This window comes from Acomys minous, assembly GCF_964271855.1.
Source record: "Acomys minous genome assembly, chromosome: 2".
Taxonomy (NCBI): Eukaryota; Metazoa; Chordata; class Mammalia; order Rodentia; family Muridae; genus Acomys; species Acomys minous.
In genome coordinates this window covers 40,698,658-40,716,058 of record NC_140484.1, presented here as the reverse complement: position 1 = coordinate 40,716,058, position 17,401 = coordinate 40,698,658, and the positions used below count along the sequence as shown (strand labels likewise).

General features: G+C 40.9%; 1 protein-coding gene across 7 annotated transcripts in view; it reads left to right on the top strand.

The window, feature by feature from the left end:
• The window catches only part of TRPM6 (transient receptor potential cation channel subfamily M member 6), a 132,121-nt gene that overhangs the window by 32,261 nt on the left and 82,459 nt on the right, over window positions 1-17,401 (top strand). For all 7 annotated transcript variants that reach the window (XM_084773777.1, XM_084773778.1, XM_084773776.1 and 4 more), the window contains 7 exons: window positions 1,244-1,457; window positions 1,980-2,104; window positions 7,966-8,137; window positions 12,420-12,588; window positions 13,108-13,231; window positions 15,721-15,793; window positions 15,917-16,017. In XM_084773777.1, coding sequence (XP_084629903.1) covers window positions 1,244-1,457; window positions 1,980-2,104; window positions 7,966-8,137; window positions 12,420-12,588; window positions 13,108-13,231; window positions 15,721-15,793; window positions 15,917-16,017 — 978 coding nt within the window. The remainder of the gene's footprint in view (window positions 1-1,243; window positions 1,458-1,979; window positions 2,105-7,965; window positions 8,138-12,419; window positions 12,589-13,107; window positions 13,232-15,720; window positions 15,794-15,916; window positions 16,018-17,401) is intronic.

Genomic DNA, 17,401 nt, shown 5'->3' with positions numbered 1-17,401 from the left:
GAAGAGAGCTCACCTGAGAGAAGAGTTAGAGGCACGGGTAGGCAGGCAGAACCCAGGCTGCTCCTTTGCCCTCGCCATTGGTCTCAGCAACAAGACCATCTAGTAAGCGTCTGCCTGTGTTTGCCCTGCTACTGCAGTGTGCTGTAACGCCTGGCATCTCAGTGGCACCTCTCGCAGATGGGTTCATGATCAGCCTACTATTCTTCATCAGTGTTATGACAGCTGTTAGCTAGAAATTCCAATATTTTAATTATGAAATTAAGGGGTCCTATAGTAGCGAGTTGAAGGATGAACGGTAACACACTTTAAGTCGCTGTCATCCGTTTAGAGGCCACTGTGCTCATTTGTACTTGCTTGTGTGTGTGGTTCCACCCATGCTCTCTCTCCTTCTGTTTTTTGGGAGAGGACATAGACCTGTAATTCATGGTTTCCTATTAATGCCCACCTTTCTTTTCATAATGCTGGCTTATCCCTGTGGTTGGTTAGGATTCTGTTTGAGGAAGGCAAACTCACCTCACTGTGCAAAACTTAAGTGGCCTGTAGCCAGTCACGCCCAGGAATGTCAGAGGAGCTGCAGTGACTCAGTGGCTCTCTCTGATGTGACATTGCTAATTTTCTTTCTTTCTTTCTTTCTTTCTTTCTTTCTTTCTTTCTTTCTTTCTCTCTCTCTCTCTCTCTCTCTCTCTTTCTGTCTTTCTTTCTTTCTTTCTTTCTTTCTTTTTTGGGCTGAGACTCTCACAGATGAGGGTGATTATTTTGAAAAAAAATTTCCTCAGGGGAATAATTGTATACAAAGAAATGATTAGCAGGTGCATTAAAAAAGATAGCATAAATATTCATGCTCCTGAATTTTTAAAATTTTACAAAAACATGAAGTGGATCAAGTAAATGCAAAGCCGTGGCATTTATGAAAAGCCGCATTTCATCGGCCTTGTAAAGCCCTCTCCAGATGGCTCTGCTGAGGGACTGAGGAAGTGGTTTTGCCTCATCTCCAGCCTTCTGAAGAACTGTGGAGGCCAAACCAACTTCCTTGTAGTGATTTACAATTCCCAGAAGGAAGTTGGAGGGAATGTGGCACCTTTAAAAACAAATATTACCATTAGGTAAAGTTAAACTTTGAGAGAGGCCCTGGGCACATCCTGCCAGGCTGTGGCCACCTCAGTGGCCCTGCTGTGTGTTCGTTGTCTCTACTGACTTGCATGCTTCCCTGCCTTCTGTTCATGGCTGTGTGCTGTCCTTCCAGTACATTAGAACTTCTTGTGATACAAAATCGGATCACCTGTTGCATTTAATGGTGAAGGAGTGGAACATGGAACTGCCCAAGCTTGTGATCTCTGTCCACGGGGGTCTCCAGAACTTCAAGATGTCCTCCAAGATCAAAGAGACCTTTAGCCAGGGTCTGGTCAAGGCTGCAGAGACCACAGGAGCATGGATCATTACAGAAGGCATAAACTCAGGTAAAGCTCATGCCTCCCTCCCTCCCTCCCTTCCTCTCTCCTTCTTCTCTCTAACTGTGCGTGCGTCAGGTAGCTTGTTACTGAATCTCTGCTCTGTGGCGCTCACAGGACATGTGGTGATATTAGGGAGAAAGGCAAAACAATGCAAACCAAAAGCCCATTTCTGAGCCACATGCCTTTACATCAGAGTTAATCTGCATGGTATTTTACTGGTTCATGGGAGAATACTAGAATCCTCATGATGCCAAGCAGTAAACGGGACCCTCTGGCAAGGCAAGAGAAGTGTCCAGTGTTAGAAATTTGTTAAGGAAGAGGAGAATTATTTAGGTCCTCGCTCAGAGATAAGAGGAAGAGCGGTTAAGAGAGGAGAGAGAGACAGCCAAGAAGCCAGCATCTAACCCACCGTGCTAGGAGCCTAGCTTAAAAGTGATGTTTTCACATCATCATTTCGTTGTGTCTGTGAGAGTCTGCTCAGCATGCTCTGTGAGCGGAATTTCAATTTCTATTCTGGTTGTTCCATAGGAGTGTCCAAGCACGTTGGGGATGCCCTAAAAGCCCACTCTTCTATGTCTCTGAGGAAAATCTGTACAGTTGGAATCCCTCCTTGGGGTGTCATTGAGAACCAGAGAGAACTGGTTGGAAAAGACGTGAGTAGACAATGCTTTCCACAACAGAGGAAAATGAGCAAGCCTCTGAAGTGCCTACTTTCCAATATACCCAAATGTCTGATAAGTCACCTCAAATGTGATACATCCCAAACTGTCATCTGCCTTCCCACTGCAGCTGTCACCCTCTCTCACAAGATGCCAGTCCCATCTTGTATCTTCCTAAGACAAAAAGCTTGGGTTAAGTTTAGGGCAACCCTATCGTGTTATGCCTCAAACCCACCCTATCAATCAACTCTCAGCTCTACCTTTGGAATATCCCGGGAATCTGACTTCTTCCCCCTTCCAAGCGGAGGCAGATCCAAGTGGCCGTGCTTTGACATACAAACACCTGTAAGCATCTTCTTTTCTCTCACTATTGTCCTCTGTTGTGGTCTAGCCTCAGTGCAAAAGCAGAATCATTCCTATGGGGTACAAATTGGACCGTGCTATTCTCCTTGTCAGATTCTTCAGCGGGTCCGTTCTTCACACAGCTAAATGTATGGATCCTTGCAGTGTTTTGCACAGGGTACAAATCACAGTTTAGCTGGCACCTTCTAATTCTCTTTCCCCAGCATACACTGTTTTATTCATTCCTGTGTGTTGAGTGTGTGTGTGTGTGTGTGTGTGTGTGTGTGTGTGTGTAACAGTGAGTGAATGTGTGTGAGAGTGTATGTGTGTGTATGTGTGTAGGAATATGTGTGTGTAAGGATGTATGTATGTGTGCATACAGGTGCACATATAGGTATGTAGACTTGTGTGGAGACCAGAACACAGTCTTGATATTGTTCCTCAGGTGCCCTACATGCCTTGCCTTTTTTCTTTTGAGACAAGGTCTGTCACTGATCTGGATCTCATTGAGTAGGCTGGACTGGCCAGCGAGACCACCTCAGGGGCTGCCGACTCTGTCTCCCCAGTGCTGGAAGTACAAACATGTACTGTCACACTTAGCTTTTATCCCACCTCATAGCACCCTGATTTTTTAAAAATGTGCATTCTGGGGGTTGAATTCTTTGCAATGCCCAAATCATGGGCACTAGAGTGCATGTCAGAGGTTCAGCAGAAGTCCGGCTCACCAATGTGGAGAACCAGCTGTTCATCGGCTACATCCAAACTGACGGTCTTGTGTCTCTGCATCCATTGTCCTCAATTGGTGCATCCGTTTGTGCAGGTGACCCTTGTATCCGAATCTGCAGGCCTTGATGGTCTCCCTGTGGAGCTCCTGCTCCCTCCTGGACCTTCCATCTCCCCATTCTTCCCTAAAACTCTCGGCACCCCACCCAGAGTCTAGCTTCGAGTCCCAGTATCTGTCCTAATTCCCTGCTGGGCGGAGTCTCTCAGAGATCAAATTTGGGTTAATATCCACTTACAAGTGAATATATACCATGCATGTCTTTCTGGGTCTGGGTTACCTCACTTAGGATGATCATTTCTAACTCCATCCATTTGCCTGCAAATTTCAAGATGTCCTTGTTTTAATAGCTGAATAGTATTCCACTGTGTAAATGTACCACAGTTTCTTTATCTATTCTTCGGTTGAAGAATATCTAGGTTGTTTCCAGATTCTGGCTATTATGAATAATGCTGCTATGAACATAGTTGAGCAAATGTCCTTGTGTATAGTGGAACATCTTTCAGGTATATGCCCAGGAGTGGTATAGCTGGGTCTTAAGGTAACACTATTCCCAAATTTCTGAGAAAGTACCAGATTTATTTCCAATGTGGTTGTGTAAGTCTGCACTCCACCAGCAATGGAGGAGCGTTCTCCTTTCTCCACATCCTTGCCAGTTTTTTATCTTAAAAATTCTGATAGGTGTAAGATGGAATCTCAGAGTTGTTCTGATTTCCATTTCCCTGATAGCTAAGGATGGTGAGCATTTCTTTTTTATTAATTTATTCATATTACATCTCAATTGCTATCCCATCCCTTGTATTCTACCCTTCCTCCCTCCCTCCTGCTTTCCCCCTACTCCCCTGTGACTGTGACTGAGGGGGATCTCCTCCCCCTCTATATGATCATATGCTAGCAAGTCTCATCTTGTTAGCCTGTTATCCTTCCCCTGAGTGCCACCAGGCCTCCCCATCAAGGGGACATGGTAAAATATGGGGCACCAGAATTTGTGTGAAAGTCAGTCCCCACTCTCCACTCAACTGTGGAGAATGTCCTGTCCATTGGCTAAATCTGGGTAGGGATTCGATGTTTACTGCACATATTGACATTGGTTGGTGCCATAGTTTGAGCAGACCACCTGGGCCCAGATCTGCCCATCACAATGTTCTTCTTGTAGGTTTCTAGGACCCTCTGGATCCTACTATTTCTCCATTCTCCCATACTTCTTTCACCTAGAGTCCCAATAGGATGTTCTCACATCTATCACAATTTCCTGGTAAATGAAGACTTTTATGGGACATGCCCCTTGGGCTAGTGTCCAATTATAAGTGAATATATACCATTTGAGTCTTTCTGCTTCTGGGTTAACTCTCTCATTATGATCTTCTTCTTTTCTTTCATTTTTAAAAACTTTTTATTAATTTATTCAGATTACAACTCAATTGTTATCCCATCCCTTGTATCCTACCATCCCTCCCTCCCTCCCGCTTTCACACTATTCCCCTCTCCTTAGTCTATGACTGAGGGGGACCTTGACCCCCACTATATGGTCATAGGCTATCAAGTCTCATCTTGGTAGCCTGCTTATTCTTTCTTTGAGTGCCACCAGGCCTCCCCACCAAGGGGAGGTGGTCAAATATGGAGCACCAGAGTCCATGTCAAAGTCAGTCCCTGCTCTCTACATAACTATGGAGAATGTCCTGTCCATTGTGTAGATCAGAGTAGGGGTTCGATGTTTACTATTGTATTGTCCTTGGTTAGTACAATAGTTTGAGCAGCCCTCCCCCCGGTCCCCGGTCCACCCATCATGATGTTCTTCTTGTAGGTTTCTAGAACCCTCTGGTTCTAGTTCCATCCATTTGTCCACAAATTTCAACAATTCCTTGTTTTTTTATAGCTGAGTAGTATTCCATAGTGTAAATGTAGGTGAGCATTTCTTTAAGTGTTTCTAGGCCATTTGATAGTCCTCTGTTGAGAATTCTCTGTTTAATTCTGTACCCCATTTTTAAATTGGATTATTTGGTTGGTTAGTGTTTAATTTCTTGAGTTCTTTATATATTTTGCATATTAACCCTTTGTTGGATGTAGGGCTGGTAAAGATGTTTTTCCCAATCTGTAAGCTATTGCTTTGTTCTGTTGACAGTGTCCTTTGCCTTACAGAAGCTCTTCAGTTTCATGAGGGCCCATTTATTAATTGTGGATCTTAGTGCCTGGGATGTTGGTGTTCTGCTCAGGAAGTTGTCTCCTGTGCCAATTAGTTCAAGGCTCTTCTCCATTTTTTCTTCTAACAGATTTTGTGTGTCTGGTTTTATGTTGAGGATCTTAATCCACCTGGACTTGAGTTTGGTACAGGGTGATAAATTTGAATCTATTTGCATTTTTCTACATATAGACATCAGTTAGACCAGCACCATTTGCAACAGAATTCTTAAGTTAAAATAAGTATAATGAACAATGTTCAGTTTTTCATACTAACAGGTGTGTAAGTGCTTAGGACTTGTTATTCATAACTGAAATTTTCTGGGTTTGATAAAGATATTGAATATTAAATATCAGAATTTCAATAAACTGTACGATGAAGGAATGATGCATGTTGACTTACTCCTTCTGAGATGCTCATTTTGCTTTCTTATGCACCACAAGACCATTTGCCCAGGGTTGGCACCACACATAGCTGGCTGAACTCTTCCAAATCAATTGTCAATCAAAAAACATTCCATAGCTTGCCTATAAGGCAATGTGATCAAGGTATTTTGTTAATTTGTGGTTCCCTCTTTTCAGATCACTCTAGCCTGTATCAACTTGCAAAAACAAAAAACAAAACAAAACCCAAAACCCAAAACCAACGTAGGTTACAAATGATATTTAATCATAGCATTCTTTGTATACTTATTAGCTTAAACATCCTATAAAGAACAACATGTTTCATTAACAGCTATTTTATCTCATGGTACACAAGAACATAGGAAGAGCAGAATAATATGCGATACCTTATTTGGCAAGTTTTCAAAACCTTGAGATGCTCACCTATCATCCTTCAGAGGTGGAAATGGCTTTGTTCTAAGCTCATGAGTTTAAATTGAAGTGTTCCAATCATCCCATCCATTCATCCAGTGAGTGATGGATGATTCATGTTCAAAGGTACCATTTTTGTCAAGTGGAGCCTTTTTGTATCCTGAGTACTTGAACAAAATTCTATCTGCTCTCACAACTTTCTTGACTTTTTTTTGTTTTTAGCTTTTTATTTTTTTATTAAATATTTTCTTATTTTTATATATACCTTTATATTATTACATATGTATACAATAAACTACCTAGAGTAAGAAGAACCATGAAACAACCAGGAATTATATAATTATATATAATATATAATAAATTATATATATAATATAATTATATATTCTTAGTATTTTGAATGTTCTTGATTTTTAGTACAAAGGAAGGCATTATGAGCTAGTTGTACCTGATTTTTTTTTCCTAGAGAAATTTCTTGTTGTTTAGGCTTCAGTAAACAGACTTTGACTTTTCATGGCTAATAGTATTTTGTTGTTCTATAATTGAGTCAATTATCCCCCTGATTGTCCAGTTACATAGTTTCCTGTTTCTCAGATTTTCAGCCAATATTATTAATATTATAATAAAATATACAACTTAATCCTAGATTGTTTATTTCCCTAGGAATAACTGGAGGCAGTTGTGTACATCGACACATTGTCTTTTAGAGAGTGGTAAAAATTTATATTTTACCAACAGGGTGCAATGGAACTCATTTTTATCTACCCCTCCCTCTCCATTTTGGCAATAGCCAAGTCTTCTGATTATATTCTCTGGTTGTTTATGAGATTTGTGATCTCTGTACACCTCCTTGCCCACTATTATAATTCAGCCCAGCAATAATATTGCCAGTATTCATCATCTCGCCCAGTTTTTACTTTGTATTATTTATCCTCACTTTCTATAAATACAAAACATGTAGTAAACCTACCAATGATTTTCTTTTTGGTTCATGGCATTAGACTTGTAGTTTGAATTATAAAGTTAACTGTTAAAGTCTAGTGCCCGTTGTTTCTTTGAAATTTCACAGAAACCCCGTGCCATTGGAATGGGCATTATCCTCACTCATACACGAGAAAAGGGAGATAGAAATTACTCAGAGTTAAAGTTAGGCTGGTCTTACATATGGAAATAACAAGTGCAGCGGCTTAAGGGAGAGTCCACAAATGTAAAAGGTCCTTGACGCCATGTAGCTGCTTATTATTCCACATTTCATTTGGAATATGTGGAAGACAGTGCCAAAATGATATTCTGAAGTGTACTAGAACAACTTCTGAAGAGAAGTGTAGGCTTGGCCTGGTATCCAACCTTGAACTAAAGTTTAGTGGCCAGAAACAAGGTAAGTACAAAAATGAGGAATCAGTACCTAGACCCATTTTATTGATATGACTACCATAACACCAAATCCCGTGGTTGTGTGCTTATCCTGTTGAAAGGGGGAGCGTAAGTGTGGGTACTGCGGAACATGTCTTTTTCATGCACTGTGAGGTGCATATTGACCTAGTACCTCATTTGACCTATAAGAGACGGGACATTTTTTTAAAAAAGATATGCTTGTTGAGAAACATTGTCCTAAATAGTAAACTGGACTTTTAATCTGGAAAGGTCCTCCGTTAGTGCATAGGGACAAGGTTTAGATCAGTGAAGTCTGGGGAAGGACTAGGAGCTCTGATACCCTCTTGCCTTTGCTGTCTCTCAGGTGGTGTGCATGTACCAGACTCTGGGTAACCCACTCAGCAAGCTCACCACACTCAACTGCATGCACTCCCACTTCATCCTGTGTGACGATGGGACTGTGGGCAAGTACGGAAACGAAATGAAGCTCAGGCGGGACCTGGAGAATCATCTCTCAATGCAGAAGATACACAGCTGTAAGTTCCATCAGAGGTCGGCCTCTGGCTGGGGCTTGCCGGTAAATAAGGAGCCTCCTTGTCATTTGCTTAGGGTGGACAGACCTAAGCGGTTTGCTGCCTTAGAGGAGCCACTTAACACACGTGAGCCAAAAGATAGAAGAAGGCAGGACGTAGGCTTATACAGAATTGTTGGGGACGTTAGGACGGAGGAGAAATAATAGGCGGCCTTTTGACATTTGTGGAACAGGAGTAGGCAGGCAAGTTAGAGAGCCCTTACAGAAAGGGTCTCGGGAGGGTTGGAGGCCTTTTATTTCGGCATCACTAAATGGGCCCTGAGTTGCACTGAACCAAGTCTTCCATGAGACATCTGTACCTTGCAGGGGGCTCTGTCTCTTTGCATCCTTTGAGTGTTGTCTGGAAAAGGAGCTCCTTTTAGTTTTGTTCTTGTTCCTTTGAGGCCACAGCAGGTATGAGACACAGACAAGTCTGTCTTTGCTGTCTGTGACCTTGGGCAACAGAGTTATCAGCTGCTAAGCTTTTAAAGTTTTTAAGTGTAAGGATTTGTTTACTTATAACTATTGTTGTAAAAACTGAGAAAAATGTGTTCAATATTGTCTTATTCCCCCACCTCCCCCCGCTGATGCTGTGATGAAGTACTCCTGACAACAGCAACTTCCTAAGGATAGAGCAAGTTCTGGCTCTCAGTTCCACGGGATGGTCCATCGTGGTGGGTAGTTAAGGCAACAGCGGCTTGAAGCAACTCTTTAAGTTACATCCATATATGTGGTTACACTGTTTACAGGATTTGACAGTCTGTTTCTTTTTCCTTCTGAATGAAACTGTCTTGAGTTGCTTCCCTTTATGTATTTATCCCTTTTATTAAGTGACTATTTTTCTGAGAAAGGCTCTCCCCCCATATAGCTCAGGCTGGACTATCTTTTTCAACTTTCAGTCCTTTATTTTTTAACATAATATTTCTATTGATTACTTGGGAATTCCACATCATGCACCCTGATGAGAGGTCCCAGGGGAGAGGGACATGGAGGACTGGGAGGTCTTCTTGGTTCTTATTGGCAGCCAGCAGCCAGCAGGTGTCTAATGAGCCTTCCTAGAACTGGAATTTTAAATTTTTAACTGAAAATATTTATTGAATGTATCTTCTTAAACAGACTCACAAAATAAAGTTGTATACATTATTGCGGTAACATGAATGCATTGTATAGTGCCTTAATCAGGTTAAACATCTCTCATGTCTTTATTATGAACTTTATGACATTTACACCACATTATTTTGATCTATACTCATCCTACTGTATAATATCCACTGGAATTATTGAAGTCTTATGTAATTTCAGCTTGGTACCTACTGGTCAACCTTTGTCCTGTCCCTCCTACTGATTAAATTTTATAATAAGAAAGTTTTAGAGAAAACAATTTTAAATGTATTTATTTTTGAAGGAATAAGTTATTGACTTAAGTTATCCCTAGCAGGAATAAAATTCTTTTTTCTTCTCTTCCCCAAAATGCTCTTATTGATTTCTTTTTCTGGTGGTAAAGTATTGCATTTTCTAACACTTGGGGAGCATGCATTAAATGATTTTTTACAATTTTGCAGTCAAAACCATTAACATTTTCACATATAAATTTTTAGAAGTTTTTCACACACATACATGCACACACACACACACACACACACACACACACACACACACACCGTTCTTAGGCATAAAATTGTTGTCAATGTTTCTTTTGATAGTCTTTCAGTCTTTATTAAGAATAATATATTTTCTTGGCAATAGCATAATTTAATGTCCACGCTATTGTGTAGAATCTAAGAGATTTTCTTAATTTTTTTCTCTAGGCTTGGAGGTATAGCTCACTGGTAGAGTTTAGCATGTACAAAGCCCTGAGACTGGTATTTAGGAAAAAAAAAATCCCAACTCTATGAAAGGATGGCATGATAATTCCTGAGTATTCTGTAGGCAATCGTATTTATTAGCTATGCAGAGACATTTTCTCATGTCTCGGCCAGTCTTAGAGCTGTTCCCATGGAGAGGGATCAGCACTCTATGTTACCTGTCTTTTTGTTTTTCTTGGATTCTTTCTTCCTGCCTATACCTTCAGGATGTCTCCTCTGGTCAAATCTACTCTTTAATTTTGAAGGAATTCATAGCTTTTCTTCTCTCCTGTTGAAACAAAGACAAAACCTTTTCCCCACCACAACACACTTCCTACCTTCCATTCTGAAGTTAAGACATGTTTAATAAACTGGATGTTGTGGCACATACCTTTAATCCCAGCACTAAGGGAGGCAGAGGCAGGCGGATCACTGAGTTTAAGACCAGCCTAGTCTACAAAAGCGAGTCCAGGACAGCTTAGGCTACACAGAAAAACCCTGTGTAAAAAAAAGAAAACAAAACCAAAAAAAGGACATTCTTAATATAAACAGGTTGATTTAGTTCAGCAGCTTTTTCCATAATCCAATGTCTCTCGGCAACTGTAGTTTTTTGCTCACTAGCATTTAAAAATTTAAAGTTGATAAAATATTCTGTGATCTATCTTGGGACTGTCTTTGTTACCCCTTTATGTTTGTTAAGTGTCTTTTAAAAAGTACAATTTGATTTCTCTATAACTGATTGTCCTGTACGATTGTGCGTTATACTTGTAATATATTTTATATTATAATATGCAAAAACGGCTTCATTTCACTAGAGACATAGGATGGAGCATTGTCAGTATAGGTAACCCCACTAGAAACTAAATATCTTTCTACTTCCTCTCTACTTTCCAATACTTTGCAGAGGATAGATGTACTTGGAGCAGAGGCCCAAGCAGCCCCTGGAAACCAAGATCTTAGGATATTATGAACCTCAGGAAGTGGGTTGTGCTTACAAGCTTCTCTTGAAAGTCAGCCTGTGTAGACCCCTGTATGCTTTGCTTTACTTCCTGTCTTAGTTAAGCTTTTATTGCTGTGAAGAGACACCATGATCATGGCCGCTTTTATGAAAGAAAACATTTAGTTGGGGCTGACTTATAATTTCAGAGATTTTACGCATTACCATCATGGTGGGAAGCATTGGCAACACAGGCAGATATGGTGCTGGAGAGATAGCTGAAAGTTCTACATCCAGATCAGCAGACAGCAGACAGACCATATCAAACCTCAAAGCCCATTCCCAGCAGCACACTTCCTCCAACAAGGCCACACTTACTCCACAAGAGTACACCTCATAATAGTTCCACTCTCTTGGAGCCTATGGAGGACATTTTCGTTCAAACTACCACAACCCACTATCTGTGAGAGTAGGCGATGACACAAGGAAGGCCACAGCATGGCCCTGAAGACATTTTACCCAATGTAACTTCTCTGTTGCTCAAGGATAAAATATTGTAAAAGTAAAACCATATATATATATATATATATATATATATATATGTATATATATATACACACACAATTTATATGTAAAAGTATATATATGTGTAAAAGTAACATGCAGGATATATTATAAAGGCCAACCTCAGCTCTATAGTTAGAATTTGTTTCAAAGTACCAAAAAGTCACTTTTAAACATTTTTCCAAATCATCATCTTCTACACTGTAAGTGGTTTATGGTATATTCTTTCAGATATTTCTGTTCACTTATAGAACATGCTATACATATAGTCATGAGCATATATATCTATAAAATACATATTTATATCTAGGACTTTGAAAATATACATAGCATGTATTACTATAAAATGTCATTTTATAACTTTTCCATTTAGTAGCTTTTATAAAAGAATGGCCCCATAGTTGCTGCAGCTTTTTTTGTCTCCTTTATTTGATAAGGTAATATTTAATCATGATAAGAAATTCAAATAGTGAAAGATGTACCACGTGGAAATAGAAAAGACATTGAGGGTTGCCCTTCCCACCATTAAAAGTTTATTGAACTGACAAAGCTTGGCTGTTTTTGATGATGATGGAGACACTGTTATCTATTATATAGTTCTGCTTATTTTTAAATTCTTTTAGAATTTGCAACAATGAGACATTAAAAAGTTTTCAGGCCCTTTTGTTGTTGTTATTGTTGAAAGCTTTTATTGATCTTTTACCTGGCAAAAGCTTGAAGATTCCCTCACCATATTTGTGCTGCCTTTTGTCTGAAGTCCAGGTTTCTGATTTGGTCTTGATTTAATGAAGCAGGAAAATACTCGTGGTAGCTGAAGGGTTTAAGTGTAGAAATCCATGTGGCTGGCTGACATAGACAGGACAACTCTGTAACAGTGTGGTACTATTTGTGACCTGAAACAGGCTCAAGACAAGGTGTGCCTGTGGTGGGGCTGGTGGTGGAAGGAGGCCCCAATGTCATCCTCTTGGTATGGGAGACGGTGAAGAACAAAGAGCCGGTGGTGGTGTGTGAGGGCACAGGCAGAGCTGCGGACCTCTTGGCCTTCACTTACAAACATTTGGAGGATGGGGGGTGAGTTGTTGTCCCTTCCGCTTTGAAAACACTGTGACTATTCGTTCTTCCACTTTGGGCTTTCAAGCTGTGCATTTTTTGTGGGTCAGATACTGTCACAGGTCAGGCTGAGACTGTCATTTCCTCTCTCAGTGTCTGGACTGTGTGTCAGACCCTGCTTGTATCCGGGAGAGTCACTGTTTTCTTAGCTGAGCAATGGCCTAATTTTAGGCGTCCAGACAGTTTGAGACTATTATGTCCAAACTAAGAAAAGCCACTGCTTTCTGGAGCCTTGACGGCTTGAGGACACTACCTTAGCGTGTATTGCTTCAGGGGGCCTGGGTGATGAATACCGCCACATTAGAGTTCGTCCTTCTCTGCAGCCCTCTTCTCCCGCCATGCACTTGCTTCTTGCGCATGCGCAGTCTTGAGGACAGCCTTCTGGGTTGGGTACCCAGGTGGGGTTTCTTGCACTGGTGCTACTGGCTTGGTCTCTCCTGTGGGTTGCATCAAGTTATGCCCATTTATTTTCTCTGCCAGGATTCTGCGCCCTCAGGTGAAAGAAGAGATCTTCTGTTTGATTCAGAACATGTTCAACTTTAGCATTAGACAGTCTAAGCACCTTTTTGAGATTCTAATGGAGTGCATGGCACACAAAGACTCTGTAAGTATTATGAGCTGATGACTTTAAAAAAGGCCACCTTTCAGAAGTCAACTGTTTTTACATTTAAAAAAATAAGTATTACATGGAATACTTATTTTGAACTTTGATGGATATTATTTTGAAAAATTTGACCGTTGAGTGTGTAAACTTGGATTCCTACTGCCCCACCTTCATTCTTATTCTTTGTGCTTTAAATATCAGATTCTATCTGGGACAAAGCATGTAGATTTACAGAAGAGTTACCAAACATAAACACCTGTAAGGGTTGAAAGAGCCGCTAGCAGCTCCAGGTGTCTAGTGAATTCACCTGCTGTGCTAGACAACCACGTCCCAGCATCCCAAGCGAGACCTGCAGGAGGCCTCCGTGTATGCACTGGACAAGGGCAAAATTGAGAATAAGGTGTGCAATCGAAAATGTAGTTCAAGCTGGGCACGATGGTGCACGCCTGTAATCCCAGCATACAGACGGAGGCATAGGCCGAGAGTCAGAGGCAGATGCAGACACAGAGAGGCAAGAGGCAGAGGCGGTTGGTCTTTGTGAGTTTGAGGCCAGCCTGGTTTACATGGTGAGCTCTAGGCTAGCCAGAGCTACATAGTGAGACCCCATCTCGAGCAAAGCAGAAAGCCAAGAAAGAGCGTGACTATAATATGGATTCAGGGAAACTGCTTTGCATTTTAGGGAACTATTTCCAATTCTTTTTTAATTGATGACTACTAGGATGACATGAAACAGAAAATTAGAGTAAATATGCAGATATGTTACCATTTGTATTATCTCTCCAGAAATGGGAGTCTTAGCGAAATCATTAAAAAAGTTGTGTTGGTGCTAAAGCTTCTAACCTTACAAAACCAATGGAGCAAAGTTAAGCCTGGCAAGAATGCACACAAAAAGCCCTTTGGCATCTTCAGTGACCACAACCCTGTTTATAAGTAGTCACATGTTTTTAAATTTGCTCTTTCATCTGAAATAGTCCCAGGAATGAGTTCAAGATGGCAATCGTTGCTCAATTCCACTTTTGAAATTATGGAGTTGAATGTAAACAATTTAAGTGATTTGGCCAGTCATTCAGTTAAGAAATGGCAGATCTGAACTCAGAGGTGACACCCTGCCGTGCTTTGCATAATTAGAAGAAAAGGTCACATGAATGAGCTTGCTACAGTGCTTGCTTCTTTCTGTCATTATGTAATATAATTACCGAGCAGTGAGCAGAAAGATCAAGAGAGGCGAAGGAAGGAAACTGGGGCACTCACACCACAGCCACTGAGCTCCGTGGAATTTGGTGGCTGAAAGTTCATTTTGTTTATGTACACAGTAGCATGTTGAGACCGTTAGTGAGTTTTATTTACTTATTTTTTTAGATTCTTTCTCATTTTGTGTATATATAACTTAGATTCAGTGGCTTTAAGATATGTCCCCAATGTGGACTAGAATTTGTCATCCCTGACTCTTCTGTTAAAGTAGCTTCCTGTATTACATGAAATATACTTTCATCTGGAAAGAGTGTGTGCGTGTGTGTGTGTGTGTGTGTGTGTGTGTGTGTGTGTGTATTGTGTGTTTGTGTGCATGTATAAATGTGGGTAGAGTCTAAACATTTAGAAAGGAGACCAAGGACTAGAGAGATGGCTCAGCTGTTAAAGGCTAGGCTCACAACCATAGAAAGGAGACCAAAAAGGGACAATGCTACATAATGAAGTGTAGAGGTGTGTGTGCGTGGGACATAAAGAAGAAAGAATTGGTGAGAAGGGGAGAAGTTGGGTGCAAGAGAGCATGGGGGTGGGGAGACAGGGAGGAAACAAGAACCACAAAAACATCATTCATTGTCATGGTGGTATATGACATTATATGCTGATTTATTTTAAAAGTCATTCACACACAAGGATGTCCTGGGCACTTTGACACTGCAAGGGCTGCAGCTCATTGTACCATCTATGGGGTCCATGGTCATCTTCTACCATCCACGGGGTCCATGGTCATCATCTATCATCCACGGGGTCCATGGTCATCATGTAGCATCTATGGGGTCCATGGTCATCTTCTATCATCCACGGGGTCCATGGTCATCATCTACCATCCATGGGGTCCACGGTCATCATCTATCATCCACGCGGTCTATGGTCATCATCATACTGAGTTTATGGGGGAGCATTTGAGGAGTCATTTACTACTATGAAGCAAAGGTCTTAGTTTCTCATTCTCATTCTGAAGGTGGATGAGTTGGTTTGTATTGGGAGTTAGCCCAGAGTCTCCTTCCCTAGGGCAGTGAGTAGTAAGCACCACTACACATGGGTTTTTAAAAGTTTGTCTTTTCACCAGGTGCGCTAACTCTCTGTTTTTCTTGTATAAATGAAATAAAACCATGATGTTTTGAAACGACAAAATAAGGACAATGTTCTTTGGTGGTTTGAATGTTGATCTTCTGGGTACCATTTGAAGCCAGTTCTAAGGTAGTTTCTAAACTGTGTGGCTTTCTGACTTTCACCCATCATAGATTACCATATTTGATGCTGATTCCGAGGAGCACCAAGACCTTGACCTGGCAATCCTCACAGCTTTGCTGAAGGGTGAGTGACCCAGCAGACCTGCAGTTCTGCCTCACTTCCTGTCCTCATGTTCTAGAGGCTTCTGTGCTTCTCACCCACATTGTATTGAATAGAATATATGATTATTCCTTTCTTTCCCTCTAGGTACAAGCTTATCAATATCAGAACAATTAAATCTGGCAATGGCTTGGGACAGAATGGACATTGCCAAGAAACACATCCTAATTTATGGACAACATTGGAAGGTATAATGAAAATGAGGTTATTTGAAAAAAGTGTTTTGTGTATTGGTGTATTAGGGCGGGATGAAGAGAGAATTGGAGGAGACATAGGTGTCATTCTGATAGCCAAGCACCCAGGGAAGCAAACGCATGTCTCTTCCTTGGTTTGTCTTCCTGAAAACAAAAATTTCCAGGCGTTAAGGAAATTTAAATTGGAAGTTAAAAGATCAACACAATGGAGAAGTTTTTAAAATTTATTTCTTAATGAGTGTGTTTTGGGTTTTAATTTTTAGAACTTAAATCTTTTCTTAGTGCTTTGTTTTACATTAAAATGTAGTATTTATGGTGGAACATGTAGAGACTATCACAAGGAGACTAAAAGCAAGTGCATTCTGAGCCCTTCACCTCTGTCATCGGCTTTGTTGTAAAGTGCCAGGTTAGATCATAAGGCTAAACTGTCTACTGGAAGCCCTTGTGACTAAACCAAGATAAAAAACCAGAGAGGTCTGAAGTGACCAAACAAATGGCAAGCAAAGATAAAAGGGGTAATTACTGCCAAAAAAAAACTTATTTCCCAAGTTGTCCTCGGAAAGACTTGGGGTTCACCTTAGAGGTCAGTATCCCATCAGAGTGAATGCCAGTCAGCCTCAGGTCACACTGCTGATGTGTGGGCTGTGATGACTGTTGTCCAGGGTACTTTGTAGTCACTTTAGCTAAAATTACTGGCTCTGCTTGAGAGCCTACAGTTGTCTGATAGAGGACTAAAGTCGGAAACAGGGTGTGGCTATATGAACCTCTGGGGCCTTTCTCATTTACACAGGTCTATAGATTCATTATGCACATCATTTCAAACCTGCAGTCCTAGGTCCATTCTATTCCCTTTGTTTTCTCTACTTTTTCTGGATTCCTGTTTTCTGGGTATTTAGTCAGTTGCTGCTCATTTAATCTCTTGCTTTTCTTGTGTTTGTACTTTGTGGGTTTTCTCAACTTTTCAGCCTCAGGGAAGCCTTGTTTTTCTGGTAGTGTAGGGTTAGCCCACTGATCCCTAAGGGCTGAGTGGATTTTCTGTGTTGAGTGGCACCTGAAATAGATCTGATTTTTATCTGTCTGAAACTGTCAATAATAGTTGTTTGGAGCCTTTCCGCCTGAATTATTTGGCTCCTCCTAGATTTTTGATCCATTTGTGTTGAACATCTCAATCAAGGGTGGAGGACAGGCAGGGAAATATTTTGTGCCCTGTGAGTGTAGTTTTCACTTCATCAAAGGATCATGGGATATTGTTTGCTGAAGGATTCCCCTCAGTATCAGCACATTCTTGTCTTCTCTTCCATTGGTGATAATGCCAGAAAAGAAATGTCTATACCGACTGTGAGGTGCAAACCTTACTGCATGTGGTAAAGGGTCAGGT